The 16729-nt window shown below is 34.4% G+C and overlaps 1 protein-coding gene across 2 annotated transcripts; it reads left to right on the top strand.

Annotated features, from left to right (window-relative positions):
- Window positions 1–634: 634 nt before the first annotated feature.
- On the top strand, window positions 635–16454 carry mapk12a (mitogen-activated protein kinase 12a). Of its 2 annotated transcripts, none has more exon segments than NM_131407.1 (12): window positions 635–869; window positions 4220–4349; window positions 4433–4491; window positions 4580–4691; window positions 4764–4793; window positions 7227–7274; window positions 7375–7489; window positions 10201–10272; window positions 10409–10488; window positions 10572–10650; window positions 15012–15185; window positions 15312–15914. In NM_131407.1, coding segments are annotated over 12 exon segments (1092 nt in total). In that variant the 5' UTR covers window positions 635–750; the 3' UTR covers window positions 15386–15914.
- The last annotated feature ends 275 nt before the right edge of the window (window positions 16455–16729 follow it).

Genomic DNA, 16729 nt, shown 5'->3' with positions numbered 1-16729 from the left:
CATTGTGGTCTCAGCCCTGCTTAGCTTCAGCAAGAAACCAGCCTTGGGCTGCAGGTAGATATGGCTGTGGCCATTACCATAGCCCCTTTCACACATTCAGACCTTTCCGGAAAATTGCTGGTAATGTGTGAAAAGGCCCTTTTTGAAAATAACGGTAAATTCGTTCTGGCAATTTTCTGGAAAGAGAAGTTGTAACATTACCAGTAATTTGCCAGAATGCCGCTCTGTGTAATTTTATTTAAGCTTTAAACAAAAAAAGTGAAACCATCAACAGAAGACTGACCACTTCTATGATAACAAATACAAGCGCAGCCGTTTAGAGCTGATTTCTGATTAATGATGTCTGAATTTACGGTTGTTCTGGAATGGATGTGTGAACAGTCTTTTTCAGAAAAATCATGGAAAATTATTGCCTGTGTGATCATGTGCTTTGTTTTATTTATCGGTTAAGTCGTTCCAGTAATTTTCCAGATATTTACTGGCATCACTGTGTGAAAGAGGCTAATAACTAATGATATAGAAAAAAGTACTAAATTTGAAGAATAAAATCGATTTATCAGCTAGGTAATGCTACGACTTCAGGTTAAAACGGCTTGCCATACAGACCGCCACGCCGGAGTGGGAGCGGTTACGCGCACATGTACAACTCAAGAACGCGCACAGGTAGATCGCTATTATCAGTGTTGAGGTAAACCTGGAAATCACGGCCTCGGGACTCGAAGTAGCGCGTTTAAAGGGCTATTAGACAATATGACAGCCCGATCGAGACCTGGCTATTTTCGACAGGAGATAAATAAAACAATCTGGGAGGTGCCGGATAGATACAAAGATCTGAAACAGGTGGGGACGGGGGCATATGGTACAGTGTGGTAAGTGTGCCTTCATTTTCTGTACTTCCTGGAAAGATTCGTGCTTAACATTTTAAGAACCGTTTCACTGTGACAGAACTGTCAGTGTATCCGGGATGTTTTCAAAACAAATGATGTGGAAGGAAGTAGGAAAGTAGCACAAGTGAAAGTATTAGTTTATTTATATACATATTTTCGTTTTGAGCTGATACAAGTTAATTATTTCCCAGTCAGTCTGCGTTTTATAGAGATACACAACAATAACAATACTTAAATTGAATATTAAATGCAATTGTTTGCTAAATCACGATGTGTAGAACTCATTGCATTACTTTGAGGTTAATAATTGTAAGATGGCAGCTGTTGACCAGAGATCAGGTGAGGATTTATTGCATGTTCTTCAGTTTCTGTATTTTATTTAACATCCTCAGAGTTGTATTTCATAGTACAACAGTTCAAGTTTTAATTTGCTATATTTCTACGTAGAAAATGGTTCCAAGATGATAGGGTAAGTAGAGCATCAAAACAATATAATGTAACCCTCCAAAAACCCTATAACCCTGCTTTCTTGGTTTGTTTTATATATATATATATATATAGCACAAATATCATTTAATATAAATTTGAGGAACTGTTCTGCATAAGCTGTTTTTAAGATATTTTAAACATTATAATAAACATTGTATGTTTTATATGTATTTAGCACTTTCCCAAAATAATAAAAAGTTGTACAAGGAAGGTAAATTTGTTGCATGTATTATTGACATAATAAATGCAAATATCAAAATGTTGTAACTTGAATACTACATTTGGGTTCCTTTTAAGAAAATTTCCCATGTCCACTCAGAAAATCCTCGTGTATATACAATCACGAAATATATGGACAATAGATTTCTTTTCCATGCAACAAAAATCACAGGAATAATCAATATTCAAATTTATAAAATCTCTCTAAAACCTCTTTAGCTGGATATATACAATGTAAAATTGTTTTTATAACTTCTTTTATGGCAAGTCGTTTTGACTTTTATTCATTTTCAGAATATGTATTCTTGATATAAAAACAAAATTATATCATCAATTCAATTTTTGATATCAACAATTACCTTTTTGATATCAAGAACTGAATTGTTGATATTAAGAAATAAAATTGCTGATATCAAGAATACATATTCTGAGAATGAATAAAAGTCAAAACGGCTTGCCATACTTCTTTTACTTTGTTATTTATACAATATATTTCATAAGAATGCCAAGCTTTTTTCCCAATTTAGATTAATGAATACATTGGTCCATTTTTAGTTATTATACATAATTGTATCGACTGTTATGATATTTCTAATATATTTATTAGTATAACTTTAATAATATTAATATCTCCTTAAAAAGGTTTTCTTTTACAAGATTCATTTCCATACTCTCTTATAAAATAAAGAAGTTGTTGAGATGTGGTATCAAATACAATAGCATACTTTTTTGGAGTAACTGGAAAACCAAATTTATCTAAAAGTTCACTGCAAGATAATAAATTACCATTTAATTTTGAAGTTGTCAAACTAATACAATATCATTTTCATACAAATTTTGGAACTGCCGCTATCCTTAGGTACCAACCATTGTTCAACAATGATGTTTTTAATCAATTAGTAGTATTGATATGTCTTCTATGTACAGTTAAGTCCATAAATATTTGAACATCGACACATTTCTAAATTTTTTTTGCTCAATACATCAACACAATCATCGAAAAAACATGCAAACATCAAAATCAGGTGAACGGTGTAGGAATTAAAACAGTTTGCAAATGTGCCTCCCACTTGTTAAGGGTCCAAAAGTACTTGTAATTATCCCATTTACAATGAACAGATAAAAGATCCAGGGTTAATTTCAAGTGTGCTATTTGCATTTTAATTCTGTTAGTCAACTCTCAAGATGAGATCCAAAGAGCTTTCACTATCAGTCAAACAAGCCATCATTAGGCTGAAAAAACAAAACAAACCCCTCAGAGAGATAGCAAAAACATTAGGAGGGGCCAAAACAACTGTTTGGATCATTCTTAAAAAGAAAGAACGCACCAGTGAGCTCAGCAACCCCAAAAGACTCTGAAGACCTCGGAAAACAACTGTGGTGGATGACCAAAGAATTCTTTCGCAGGTGAAGAAAACGCCCTTCACAACAGTTGGCCAGGTCAAGAACACTCTCCAGGAAGTAGGTGTATGTGTGTCAAAGTCAACAGTCAAGAGAAGACTACACCAGAGTGAATACAGAGGATTCACCACAAGATATAAACCGTTGATGAGCCTCAAAAAACAGGAAAGCCAGATTAGAGTTCTAAGAAATCCTTCACTGGAACAACATCCAATGGACAGATGTGATCAAGATCAACTTGTACCAGAGTGATGGTAAGAGAAGAGTACGGAGAAGGAAAGGAACTGCTCATGATTCTAAGCACTGAAGCATGGTGGTAGTAGTGATGTGGCGTGGGCATGTTTGGCTGTCAATGGAACTGAATCTCTTCTTTTTATTGATGTTGTGACCGCTGACTAAAGCAGCAGGATGAATTCTAAAGTGTCAGGCAATATTTTCTGCTCATATTAAGCCAAATGCTTCAGAACTCATTGGATGGTGCTTCACAGAGGAGATGGAGAATGACCCACAGCATACTGCAAAAGCAACCAAAGAGTTTTTGAAGTGAAAGAAGTGGAATTTTATGCAATGGCCAAGTCAGCCACCTGATCTGAATCCAATCGAGCTTGTATTTCACTTGCTGAAGACAAAACTGAAGGGAAAATGCCCCTAGAACAATCAGGAACTGAAGACAGTTGCTGTAGAGGCCTGACAGAGCACTAGCATAAAACCCAGTGTCTGGTGATGTCTATTCGTCTCAGACTTCAGGTTGTAATTGACTGCAAAGTATTTGCAACCAAGGTTTAAAAAGTGGAAGTTTGATTTATAACTATTATTCCATCCAATTACTTTTGGACCCTTAACAAGTGGGAGGCACATAGGCAAACTGTTGTAATTCCTTCACTGTTCACCTGATTCGGATGTAAATATTCTCAAATTAAAGCAAATCTCATTTCATTTGAAATTCATTGTGTTTGGTGTATCAAGCCAAAAATATTAGTAATTTGTTGATGTCCAAATATTTATGAACCTTACTGTAAATAAAATATATACAAAATATAGCCCTAAAATATTCCCCCATGTTCATTTGTTTGATTTGCATGTTTAAAAGACCCATGACTACGTCTGTCAGGGAGGACATTCTTACCATTTGAATCCTCTTTCTAAAGCAAGCCTCTTTTTGCATGTAAATAATAATATGTATTTAAATTGTGTGCATTTACAACTGGTGATTTACTCCTCAGCTATGCATTAGACCGGAGGACAGGGGCAAAGGTGGCCATCAAGAAACTCCATCGTCCCTTCCAGTCTGACCTGTTTGCCAAAAGAGCCTATCGTGAGCTCAGGCTGCTCAAACACATGAAGCATGACAATGTAGGACACCAAAGATTGACACTCCAACCTGAGGCTCATGATGTGTGGTTTGTGACAGCCTTTCTCTCTTTGAATCGGTGCAGGTTATCGGACTTGTGGATGTGTTCACTGCAGACCTTTCCCTAGACAGATTCCACGACTTGTGAGTACTTTATAAGCATGCTGTGTAGTCTGCTGGCAGTTTGAAGAGATGCATAATCGTCATCTGACTGACCTCATCTTTTGCATAGTTACTTGGTCATGCCTTTCATGGGTACTGATCTGGGAAAGTTAATGAAAATGGAGAGACTTTCAGAAGAGAGAGTGCAGTATCTGGTCTATCAGATGTTAAAAGGCCTCAAAGTGAGTATTAATAATAGTCTTCAGTAATGCACTCATGCAAATATATCATCATAAATCTTTTTGTGTTTGCAGTATATCCATGCCGCTGGAATCATTCACAGGGTGAGTATGCTTTAAACGTTTACAGTGGAGATCAAAGTAAAAAAAAAAACTATTTCTAAATACCTTTTTTAAAAGAAATTATGATATTTATGACAAGATATTTAAAATATAAAAGACCATATAGCTATTTAGAAGAGTGGCTAGTGAAACAATAGTTTGCGAAATAATCAGGGGAATTCAGCAAAAGTACTTTCTATTTTAGTGATAAAAATTGGAGAACTATGATTGTTGTTGCACTGTGGCCTTTTTACAGATTCTCCTAAGTATTGAGACACTACGTATATGCAGATGTCTTTATCCTATACTGTTAATCAACCACAGTTGCGGTGTTGAACAATTGTCCATTGAATTTGACTTTCTCTGCATTATCCTTTCTTCAATGTCCTAATTTTTTTTTTTGGTTTTGTTTTTACTTATGTTTACAACGGCTGTCGGATGTTTTCAGTCACTAAAGGAAGGCTCACTGTAGGACTGGGCAATTTGGCCTAAACTAAAACAAAATCTAGATTAATTGTACATTTTTATTAGATTACGATTAATAGAAATATATTATTATATATAATATATACATATATAAACAGAGATATAAATATATATATATATATATATATATATATATATATATATATATATACATATATATACATATATATACACACACAGTTAGCCCCCCTTTTAATTTTTTTTTTCTTTTTCAAAAATTTCCCAAATGATGTTTAACAGAGCAAGGAAATTTCACAGTATGTCTGATAATATTTATTCTTCTGGAGAAAGTCTTATTTGTTTTATTTTGGCTAGAATAAAAGTAGTTTTTATTTTTTTAAACATCATTTTAAGGACAAAATAATTAGCCCCTTTCAGCTATAAATTTTTTCGATAGTCTAAAGAACAAAATATCAATATACAATAACTTGCCTAATTATCCTAACCTGCCTAATTAACCTAATAACTGTCAACCTTCTCATACTGTACTTCATAATATACAGTGCCCAGCATAAATTAGTACACCCCTTCTCTCTTTTAAATTAATATTTTCTTTAGGATGCTATATGGGATGTATATGTGTATATTTTTGGGGCGTTGGGGTGGGTATTCAACACATTGTGTCTTTTTTCTGAGAATTATAGATTTTGGTAAAAACCCAAACAATACCAACATAAAAATAAAACAAAACAAAAATATAAAAAAAAAAAAATTATGTTTAATAACAATGCAATGACACAAGGATAATGTACTGAATTACTGAAATGTATATAATACTTTATATAAAAGGCTTTTAAAGACGACTTTCATATGGAGAACGAAGTAACGTTCATTGTTTAGGTATAATTTTTTTTACAAACTTCAACAGAGTGTTGATGGTTCTGTGAGTCTCCTCTATCAAATCTGATCTTTAATTTGTATTTTCTATTGAATTCGAGTCAGGTGATCGGCTGGGCCATTCTACAGCTTGATTTTTTTCTCTGAAAGCATTTGAGAGTTTCCTTGGCTGTGTTTCAGATCATTGTCTTGCTAAAATGTCCACCCTGGTTTCCTCTTCATCATCCTGATAATGTAGATGTTGGACTGAAGCAGTGACTATTAATTTACACTGATGAAGGGAAGAGGGTTGCTGAATGAATAAATACTGAGAGATTTTAGCTGATGTCTATGCGTTCACTGCCTTTTTATACCTCCCTTTCTTCATGTGTTCAATACTTTTTTCCTGTGACATGTAATTTTATTACAGTACACATAAATTAATAAGTAAACAAATTGATTTTTGTTCTCTTTATATACTGTTTGCATTGCCTTGGTTGTTGTCAACATCTGGTGAAAATTTAAAGTCAACGTCGCCTTTAGAAATGTTTTCTGAGAAAAATGATGACATGTTGAATACTTATTTTCCTGACTGTACATTAGATCAGTCAGTACTAAAGCCAAAACTGGAGCTAATTTAACAAAACCACTTAACATCATGGTCCAAAAAAAATAGCACTTCCAAATAAATATGTTAGGGGAAATTATTAAATGCAATTTTAATAAAGAGGATATAAAACAGTAAATAAATAAGTGCATTTTTATGCTCATTCATTTTTTGGTGATGCAATGTTTATATTATATCAAAAATAGGTCATCTGAGAATTGCCCATCTGCTGAAAAGCTAAACAGAGGATACTGCAGAGCAGAATACACTCATCATCCCTCAAAACACTGAAACTTAAAACAAGTTTGATTAATAAACAAGATAATAATTAGGTTCAATGAAGCATGTATTACACAAACTAGCATTATCAAAAAGTTGTCTTCAGATAGATCTAAGCAGTGATCTTGAAATGTTGTTGTTCTCTACTTGTGATGTCCACTGTATATAATCACGCTATATATAATGCACGGTATACGAGATGTATTTCTCACTCATAGCAACTGACTCCATCTGTTATAACCTTGCAGGATCTCAAACCAGGCAATCTTGCAATAAACGAGGAGTGTGAGCTTAAGGTATCTCACCGTGTGTATGTTTGAAGTGGTATAATTGTACAATTGTATAATCGTGCTGTATTTTTATTCTAAGGATAAAACACTGTGTCTTATGTTATAGATCCTGGATTTTGGCCTGGCTCGGCAAACAGACAGTGAAATGACGGGCTACGTTGTGACACGCTGGTACAGAGCGCCTGAGGTCATTCTGAGCTGGATGCATTACACACAGACTGGTGAGTCACACATTACTCACACTAGACTCTATTTGTTTTTCGTTTTTTGCTTATATACAAAAATTATTCTTTGTAGTATTAGTTATTAATATCAATAATATTGTACTGCTGGGGAAGTTCACAAGTCAAGAACTTGAGTAAATATAGTTATAGTTATAATAGAAATTGCTTCAGTAAAAGTCCTTTATACACTCACCGGCCACTTTATTAGGTACACCTTACTAGTACCGCCATTTGTACCATCTTGAAATGATAGCACCACGCAGTTGCTGCAGATTTATCAGCTGCACATCCATGATGCGAATCTCCCTTTCCATCACATCCCAAAGCTGCTCTATTGGATTGAGATCTGGTGACTGTGGAGGAATTTGTTCAATAAAAGCTTTTCCATGGAAGTTTATGCGCATCTTTTCTTATCGAATAAAAAGTTTATCCTACTCAGCTATGCGCAAATATTTTTTATGCGCTTTTTCAAAATTTATGCGCATCATGGCCTTTCTATCAAGCAATTTTTTTTTATGCATATTCAAAATGCGCATTAAAATAGGTGGATGGAAACAGCTACTGTCATGTTCAAGAAACCAGTCTGAGATGATTCATGTTTTATGACATGGCGCGTTATCCTGCTGGAAGTAGCCATTAGAAGACCTCATTTGTAACGAGGGGTTATTTGAGTAACTCTTACTTCTTACTTTGGCCATTCTGCTCTGACCTCTGGCACCAACAAGGCATTTGCGCCCACAGAACTGCCGCTCACTGGATATTTTCTCTTTTCAGACCATTCTCTGTAAACCTTAGAGATGGTTTTGCCTGAAAATCTCAGTAGATCAGCAGTTTCTGTAACACTCAGACCAGACGTCTGTCACCATCAATCATGCCACTTTCAAAGTCACTTAAATCACCTTTCTTCCCCATTCTGATGCTCGGTTTGAACTGGAGCAGATCATCTTGAACATGTCTACATGCCTAAATGCATTGAGTTGCTGCCATGTGATTGGCTAATAAGAAATTAGCGTGAATGAGCAGTTAGACAGGTATACCTAATAAAGTGGCCGGTAAGTGTATTTTTTTTATTTAATGTAGTGTTAACTATTAGTATTAAGTATTTTTTTAAGAAAATTTTTATTTTCTTACCATAACTTGTCATACTGATAACCCTACTAATAAGTAGGGCCAGACAAAATCTTCAGACATTTTTTCCTTTTTTTTTTAACAGAATTTTGTAATAAATCTTCAGATTTTTGCAGAATTATTTTGGGAGTATTACAACTAAAATCGTAATATACAAAATAAAAAAAATACCTTTTTAACTTTTATTTAATGTTTACTGTGCAAATCTAATTAGATTCACTTAATTGGTAAACAAGGCAAGTCTCTTGTTTATATTTACTAAAAGACAGAAATTATTACTTTACAAACTGTAGTGTAAATAAATCATTTTAATATTAATCAATTATATCACTGAAATTAATTTAAAAACTGAATAAATATAAATTTACACACATGTACACAAGTAAATACATAGACCTAATGATGGGCTAAAAACCTGCGGACATCTGCATATTTCTGTGCGTGCAGATTCTGTGTGGGCCCACTAGTAAGTAATGATTATCTAAGAATGCAAAACGCAAACCAGTGAAAATAGCTAATTATACCAAATTGTATATTACAAAAATGGTCACACTTTACAAAAGGTACATTAGTTAATGTTAATTAATGCATTTACTAAAATGAACAAACAATGAACAATATATTTACTACTGTTTTTGTTCATGTTAGTTAATGTTAGTTAATGAAAATACAGTAGTTTATTGTTAGTTCATGTTACTAACAGGTGCATTAACTAATGTTAACAAGCATGGACTTGGATGTTAATAATCCATTAGTAAATGTTCAATTATGATTAATAAATGCTGTACATGTGTTGTTCATGATTAGTTCATGTTAGTAAATGCATTAACTAATGAACCTTATTGTAAAGTGTTACCACAAAAATGAATGAACACCAAACGTGTGTTAATATTTGTTGACAACTATAAACAAACAGTATAAAAAAGAATCTGAAGATTTTAACAAGAATGCTATGTAACCATACTAGATTCATGTCTGTTATTGTGCTACAGCTGTGGGGGTAAAATTCATCATTAATTTGTGTTATTTTTACCTTTTATTTGTTTAATTGTATACATTTTAAATCAAAACCTACCTTATTCAGATAGTAATACACAAATACAAACATGTTCAAATTCAGATATTTCATAAAGTGAGTGTAAACAGCCCACAGATGACATTAGTGGCCCAAATATGATTTTTATTTGCAATAATAAATCCTAAAATTTTGCATTTGTATATTGAATCTTAGTTCCATCACTAATGCTCACTCAAGCTCTTAAGATCTACAATTTCAGACCTTTTTTTGTCCAAAAATGAAGATTACTGTTATGCTGTTTATTGCTCATAAAGTGCTTGATTAATTAGATGCTCCACTTTGCTATTTAAATTACTAAAATATGAGCTGAATCAACACAATTCTTGAATTTTTTTGTTGGGACAACTTAATTTTTTATGTTAAGGTACTTACATTTGTAAAAACTATTAACTTATTTGATTTGTGATGGGGCAACAGGAAGGAATTGTGTGGAAACCAGCATGTTTACAGTGCTGATTATAATATAAAGGTATGTTTGTGCTTGATTACCTTTTCTCCCTAGTGGACATCTGGTCAGTCGGGTGCATCATGGCAGAGATGCTGCTAGGAAAACCACTATTCAAAGGACACGACCGTATCCTTCCTGCCAGGAAAACTGGGGTTTTGTGCACAAATTTGGAGATTATGTGTCATTGCCATTTTTAAGGATGTTCACTAAATTGCATCCCTTGTCATTTTTTAAAAATAAATTCTTAACCAATATCTGTTAGACCTGGATCAGCTGATGGAGATCATGAAGGTTACAGGGACACCCTCAAAAGAGTTCACAGCCAAGCTACAGTCTGAAGATGTGGGTTTCAGCTGTGCAATATTCATTTGAAGATATATTATGGAAAATGAAAATATAGAATAGCCTGACATTTTTTTTTCTAGGCTAGAAACTACGTCACAAAGTTACCAAGATTTAGAAAGAAAGATCTGCGGATTCTATTACCAAATGTTAACCCACAAGGTAAGAGTTTGTTTTTTCTTAATTTTCATTAAGATATCCAATAACATCTAGAAAAGGGTGATAATTTTTGCTGACTTATGTACTTACATCATTGCAAATGTTCAAAGAATGTTCAAATCCAGAGAAAGAAGCTATTTTAATTAGTGACATGGTCCATGTCAGTTGTCCCTATGTTAAAGTCACATTACTGGTTTGGTTTTAAAAAAAAACAGGAACCACCAAAGGTGATTTAATAGGTTGTGTGTTTTATTAGACTTTACCAGTGTTGTGGGAATTTACTTTTGAAAGTAATGCATTACTTAAGTTACTTTTTAGAGTAACTAATACGGTACGTTACTTTTGAGCTACTTTTACGTTACTGTTTTTTTTACAAATTTTTACTTGTTATCCTAGAACTTCCTTTCCCCAGAGCTATACATGCCATATATACAGATTATTGGAACTTTAAAGCAGCGTGTTTGCTACTTTTGCACTATTTGTCTTAAGTAAAATCACTGTCCATTGAGACAATCCCCTTTTCCCCTCCATTTCTTCGATGCATTCAAGATAATGAACACATTCTCTCATTGACTGCTTGATTCACTGTAACTACTTTTTTTAAAAGCTAATTCATTAAACTAAAAATTAACTTGGTTCTATTACCAAATGTTAACCCACAAGGTTTTGTTTTTTAAGTAAAAAGAAAAAAATTAACTTATATTCATTTGTAAGTCGCTTGGGATTAAAGCGTATGCTAAATGACTTAATGTAAATGTAAATTCATTTACATTACATTACATTTAGTCATTTAGCAGACGCTTTTATCCAAAGCGACTTACAAATGAGGACAAGGAAGCAATTTACACAACTAAGAGCAACAATGAATAAGTACTAAAGGCAAGTTTCAGGTCTGTAAAGTCTAAGAAGGGAAGTGTTAGTAATTTTTTTTTTTTTTTTTTTTTTTTTTCATGAAGATATGCAAAAACCACTAGAACAGTGTTATTATTTATGCTAACTTATGTACTTTTACATTATGTTCAAAGAATGTTCAAGTCCAGAGAAACAAGCTATTTTAAGTAGTGGCAGTCCATGTTGTCGCCATGCTAATGACTTGTGCGTGTTATTAGACTGCACAGAGCAGCATTATAACAATCTTCTGTGGCATAATAAAAGCTCTGCTGTTTTTTTTTTCAGCGTCTCGTTTTACTTTGACAATTTTTAGCTTTACACTACATTGATAATAGGCTTGTAATTTATTTCTGCAGTGGGATCTGTAGGATGTAATGAAGACGATAACTCCCATGATTCCCCACTCAGTCAACATGTAATTAAACTTCACCTTTGTTTGAATGCGTGCCCTTAGTGGCAAAAATGACATACTGTGATTTTTAAAAGGCGATTTAAGTTAGTAGTTATATTATAGTTATTACTACGCTGTGAAAGTATTTAAAAACAAAGCTTATTTGATTTTTATTATGCAATTTTTGTTTGATTTGTTCTTATGCAATTTTTATAATATTCATGTGGTTTCAGTGACATAGTAACAATTTCGACAGTACACTGAATAATTTACTTATAAAAATGTATTTATTGGGTGACGCGGTGGCACAGTAGGTAGTGCTGTTACCTCACAGCAAGAAGGTCCCTGGTTCGAGCCTCGGCTGAGTCAGTTGGCATTTCTGTGTGGAGTTTGCATGTTCTCCCCTTGTTCGCGTAGGTTTCCTATGAGTGCTCCAGTTTCCCCCACAAGTCCAAAGACATGCCGTACAGGTGAATTGGGTAGGCTAAAATTGTCCGTAGTGTATGTGTGTGAGTAAGAGTGTTTGGATGTTTCCCAGAGATGGGTTGCAGCTGGAAGGGCATACGCTGCATAAAACATGTGCTGGATAAGTTGGCGGTTCATTCCGCTGTGGCGACCCCAGATTAATAAAGGGACTAAGCCAAAAAGAAAATTAATGAATGAATGATTTTTTACATACTACAATCTTTATTTTTAAATTTACTCGTGAAGGAAATAGCTTATTTTTTTAAAATTAGCTAATCATCCTGAAAAGAAATGCATTAACCAAAAATTTTGAACATGTGAAACAAATTTTGTCTGTTAAACATTTTTTTTTATTTTCTACAATTAAATATATTCATTTGCAGATTTTTTTATTCAAAGTGACGTTTATTGCATTCAATTGTTCCATGCTTTTCTTTGGAGTCAAATCCATGCACTGAAAAAAATGCATATCTTACTTAGATTTTTTGTCTTGTTTCTAGTCCAAATATCTAAAAACTCTTAAACAGAATTTTCTAGACAAGCAAAATATACTGTCTTGTTTTAAGATATAATATGCCAAAATTAAGTGAGTTTTTCCTTAAAACAAGTTAAATAATCTGCCAATGAGGTAAGCAAAATAATCTTATGCCAAGAGGAAAAACAAGATTATTTTGCTTACCTCATTGGCTGATTATTTTGCCTGTTTTCAGGGAAAACTCACTTAATATTGGCTTATTATTTCTGGAAACGACAATATGTTTTGCTTGCCTAGTAAATGCTTCTTGAAATAAGAATTTTTAGATATTTGGACTAGAAACAAGACATAAAATCTAAGTGAGAAAAGCATTTTTTGCAGTGTGACTTTACAATTGTCATCTTCATTCACAATGTGATCCAAGCACACTTTGCAACTTGAACGTCACAAAATAGGTTTTATCATGATTCCTGGTTTTAGGGTAAACTGTAGTCATTTTTCTGATGGTTAGTATTTCTAATTGTTTAAAGGCTGTGCTGTGAATTAGACAGTTAATGATGAGCAATATCACACAAATAGCAGTGCGATGTGGCTGTATTTTGGCACTGGTGGGAGGCAAGCAGCCAAGTGCCTTAGTGTCCCACCTGTGACCAGCCACATCGCACAGCTACGAGTGTGAGATTACATTTATACAAAAGTTTGATGGTATAATCGTGTATAAAAAAGAAAATCAAACACAGAGAGTCTCAAAACCCTTTTGTAAGAGGAACTACTTTCTTACACCATTCTTTCACATCTGCAACTGATGTCAAAACAGCAGAAACAGTTACTAATTTACCAATGTCACTTTAGAGTTAGTGTTTGAATGACTCTCTATAGCTTAATGTCTAAAGTGATGACAAAACAGCTGATTTTGTTCAGATTTTCAGATTATAAGGCTGAATGCAATAAATGTCATCAGTCTACAGAGATTTCCCAGTATTTCTCTGGTGCAATCAGGAGATCACAGTATTACTATGGTTTAAATACAGCACTACAACATACAAAAGAGAGATCGACTTAGACAGTCATTTACCTGTTTAATAATGGTTTGATCAGCTTAAAATTTCGCAGTTTTTCTCTAAGGGCTTATTATGCGGACTCTATTGCCATCTTGCTGACATCATCAGCCATCTTTCCTCAAAAACAGGCTAACTGTGCATTCACACCAAAGCATCCAAGTTCGCTCTGGCCAACCAAGAGGGTCAAGAGGCCGGACGAGTGCTGTTATTTGGAAAATATCACTTGGCTATCAGCCGATCAGATTCAAGATCTGATTCAAGATCACTCTCTCTCTCTCTCTCTCTCTCTCTCTCTCTCTCTCTCTCTCTMTATATATATATATATATATATATATATATATATATATATATATATAGAGAGAGAGAGAGAGAGAGAGAGAGAGAGAGAGAGCGAGAGAGAGAGAGAGAGAGAGAGAGAGAGTTGAAATAGGTTGTATTCGTTTTAAAGTGTGAACTGCACATTATTGAAATAATTTATTCAAATAAAAATTGCAATATCAGTCAGAGACATTGCAATTAAATATTTTAATCAAATCACTAATTGTAGTAGTTTCCAAGTGCAGGTTTAACAAACAATGCATTCTAGGAAATTAATCACGCTCGCACGCAACACGCACACACATTAATTGCTGTTTGTTCATGTTCACATTCTTTCAGATGGTGGAATGCTTTAAGTTTGTGTGACATTTTATCTTAGAACATTTTCAGAAAATTTTTTACAAAAGCGATGGTAATGATAATTGTGATAATTTTGGTCTCTATAGTCACGAAATGAACGTTTCGTACTGTCTCAATCACAATCTAACTCAGGAAAAGCCTTTCTCTTATCAGATCCTGTGACTCATTGGAGTGTTTTAAATCTGTGTTTTGCATTGAATGTGTGTGTGTGTGTGTGTGTGCGTGTGTGTGTGTGTGTGTGTGTGTGTGCGTGCATGCATGAGTGCGTGCATGCGTGCGTGTGTGTGTGTGTTACAGTATAAAATTGTGAAGCACTTTGGGCAGCTTGTTTTTAAAGGTGCTTTAGAAGTAAATTGAATTGAACAATTGTTTGGCGTTGACATTTGGTTGCTCTGCTTCTCAGCGATTAAAGTGTTAGACGGCATGCTGCTTTTGGACCCTGAGAGCCGGATAACAGCAGCAGAGGCACTGGCTTTTCCTTTCTTCTCAGAGTTTCGTGAACCAGAGGAGGAAACCGAGGCTCCACCATATGACCATTCGCTGGATGAGGCTGATCAGTCGCTAGAGCAATGGAAAAGTAGGTTTGGCGATGCTGAAAAGCTTTAAATTCATGGCAAATGTGTATTTATATTGGGGGTGCTAAGAAATAACCAGTTTTTCCTCCTCCATTTTCTCTTCTATCTGTTCCTTCAATTTTCCACAGGACTCACTTTCACAGAAATTCTGACCTTCCAGCCGGCTCCTGCGGTGGCTGAATCTAAAGAGACGGCCCTCTGAGAGCTTATTTTGACATCAAAGCTACGTTTACTTTGTATCATTTGTCATATACAGACTTTGAACTATTTTTGTGAGAGCAGTTTTATTTTTAGACGATCAGCCTGTTGTGTGCTAGTGTTCAGCACAGCTGAAATAGACACAACTGAGCCGTTAACAGACTCCAGTGTGAGTTTGGAAACATTTTTTACAAATTATTATTGTGGTTGTTATTAAAAATGAACACTAGTCAGCATTAATGCAGACAGGTAGACACTGAGATCATTTCATTTAATCATTGCAATGTAAATGTATGTGCATATTTTATATAGTTTCTCAGGTGGCAGAATTCTGGCCTAGATTTGGCATAAAGCTGGCACAGCAGGCATTCATTCGGCACTGGCTTACAACATGTGGGCCAAACTTGGCCCGGGTTTGGCAGATCTGCCACCTTTTTTGAGGTAAAGCGGTAAAATGAGGTGCTGGATCCGGTGTGTTCTGGCATAAATTAAGCCCTGGGTCCATATAAGTCTTGACCCACATTTAAAATACACTAAAAAAAATTTGGAGTAAAGAAAAAAATCTACCAGTCAGCATAATGTTTTATGGGTTTATCAATTTTAATTGCAATAGTGACACAACAACCAATCTGGCCCAGTTCTGAGTTATTAACATGGCTGAGACTTGGCCCAGATTTGGTCAATGTTTGGTCCTTTTCTGGAAGCCAGGCTTGGTCCAGTCATTTACTGTAATTCATTGCAACATGTGGGCCAAGCAAAACCTGATTGTGTGGGCCAGAGAAATTTTGCTATGTGGGTTACGGTTAGACCTGAAAAAGGGAAAATAGTTGCTGTTTCAATTTTAATTTTTGCCAAACTCCTCAGCCAAACTAACTGTAATAGTGTTCACTTACCATTGAAAGCATTTTAACTATGCACAGTCACAAATCATGTTTTTATGCAAAGAACAGTATGTGCTGTACAATAAGCATTTTTTTTTTACTTTTCACATTACACTGCATTTCTTGGGTGTACATTTGTAAATCAGTTTTATTTCAAAAGAAAAGTAGAATGATTAAAATACAGCTGGTCAATTTACTGCCTTTTCTGTTTTTAATTGTATCCTCCGTGCTTTATTTGAATGTTCCTGAGTTTACTGTAAAGCAGATGGAATTGTGGACCATCAGGAAATCCAGCAGAGGGCAACATTTACACTTACATTTATTTTATTTTCCAAAATTAAATCCTTAAGATCGCTGCTTTATTACTGTAAAATATCGATTTAACACCACTTTGATCACAGATTCCTGGCCCTATATTGTAATGTTTGTTTAGGTTGGGTTTTTTGCTACATAGCCTAGCTAGCATT

This window comes from Danio rerio, chromosome 18 (genome assembly GCF_049306965.1).
Source record: "Danio rerio strain Tuebingen ecotype United States chromosome 18, GRCz12tu, whole genome shotgun sequence".
In the NCBI taxonomy this organism is placed as follows: domain Eukaryota; kingdom Metazoa; phylum Chordata; class Actinopteri; order Cypriniformes; family Danionidae; genus Danio; species Danio rerio.
The sequence above is the reverse complement of the archived record's forward strand: the minus strand, read 5'-3'. Positions and strand labels throughout refer to the sequence as shown.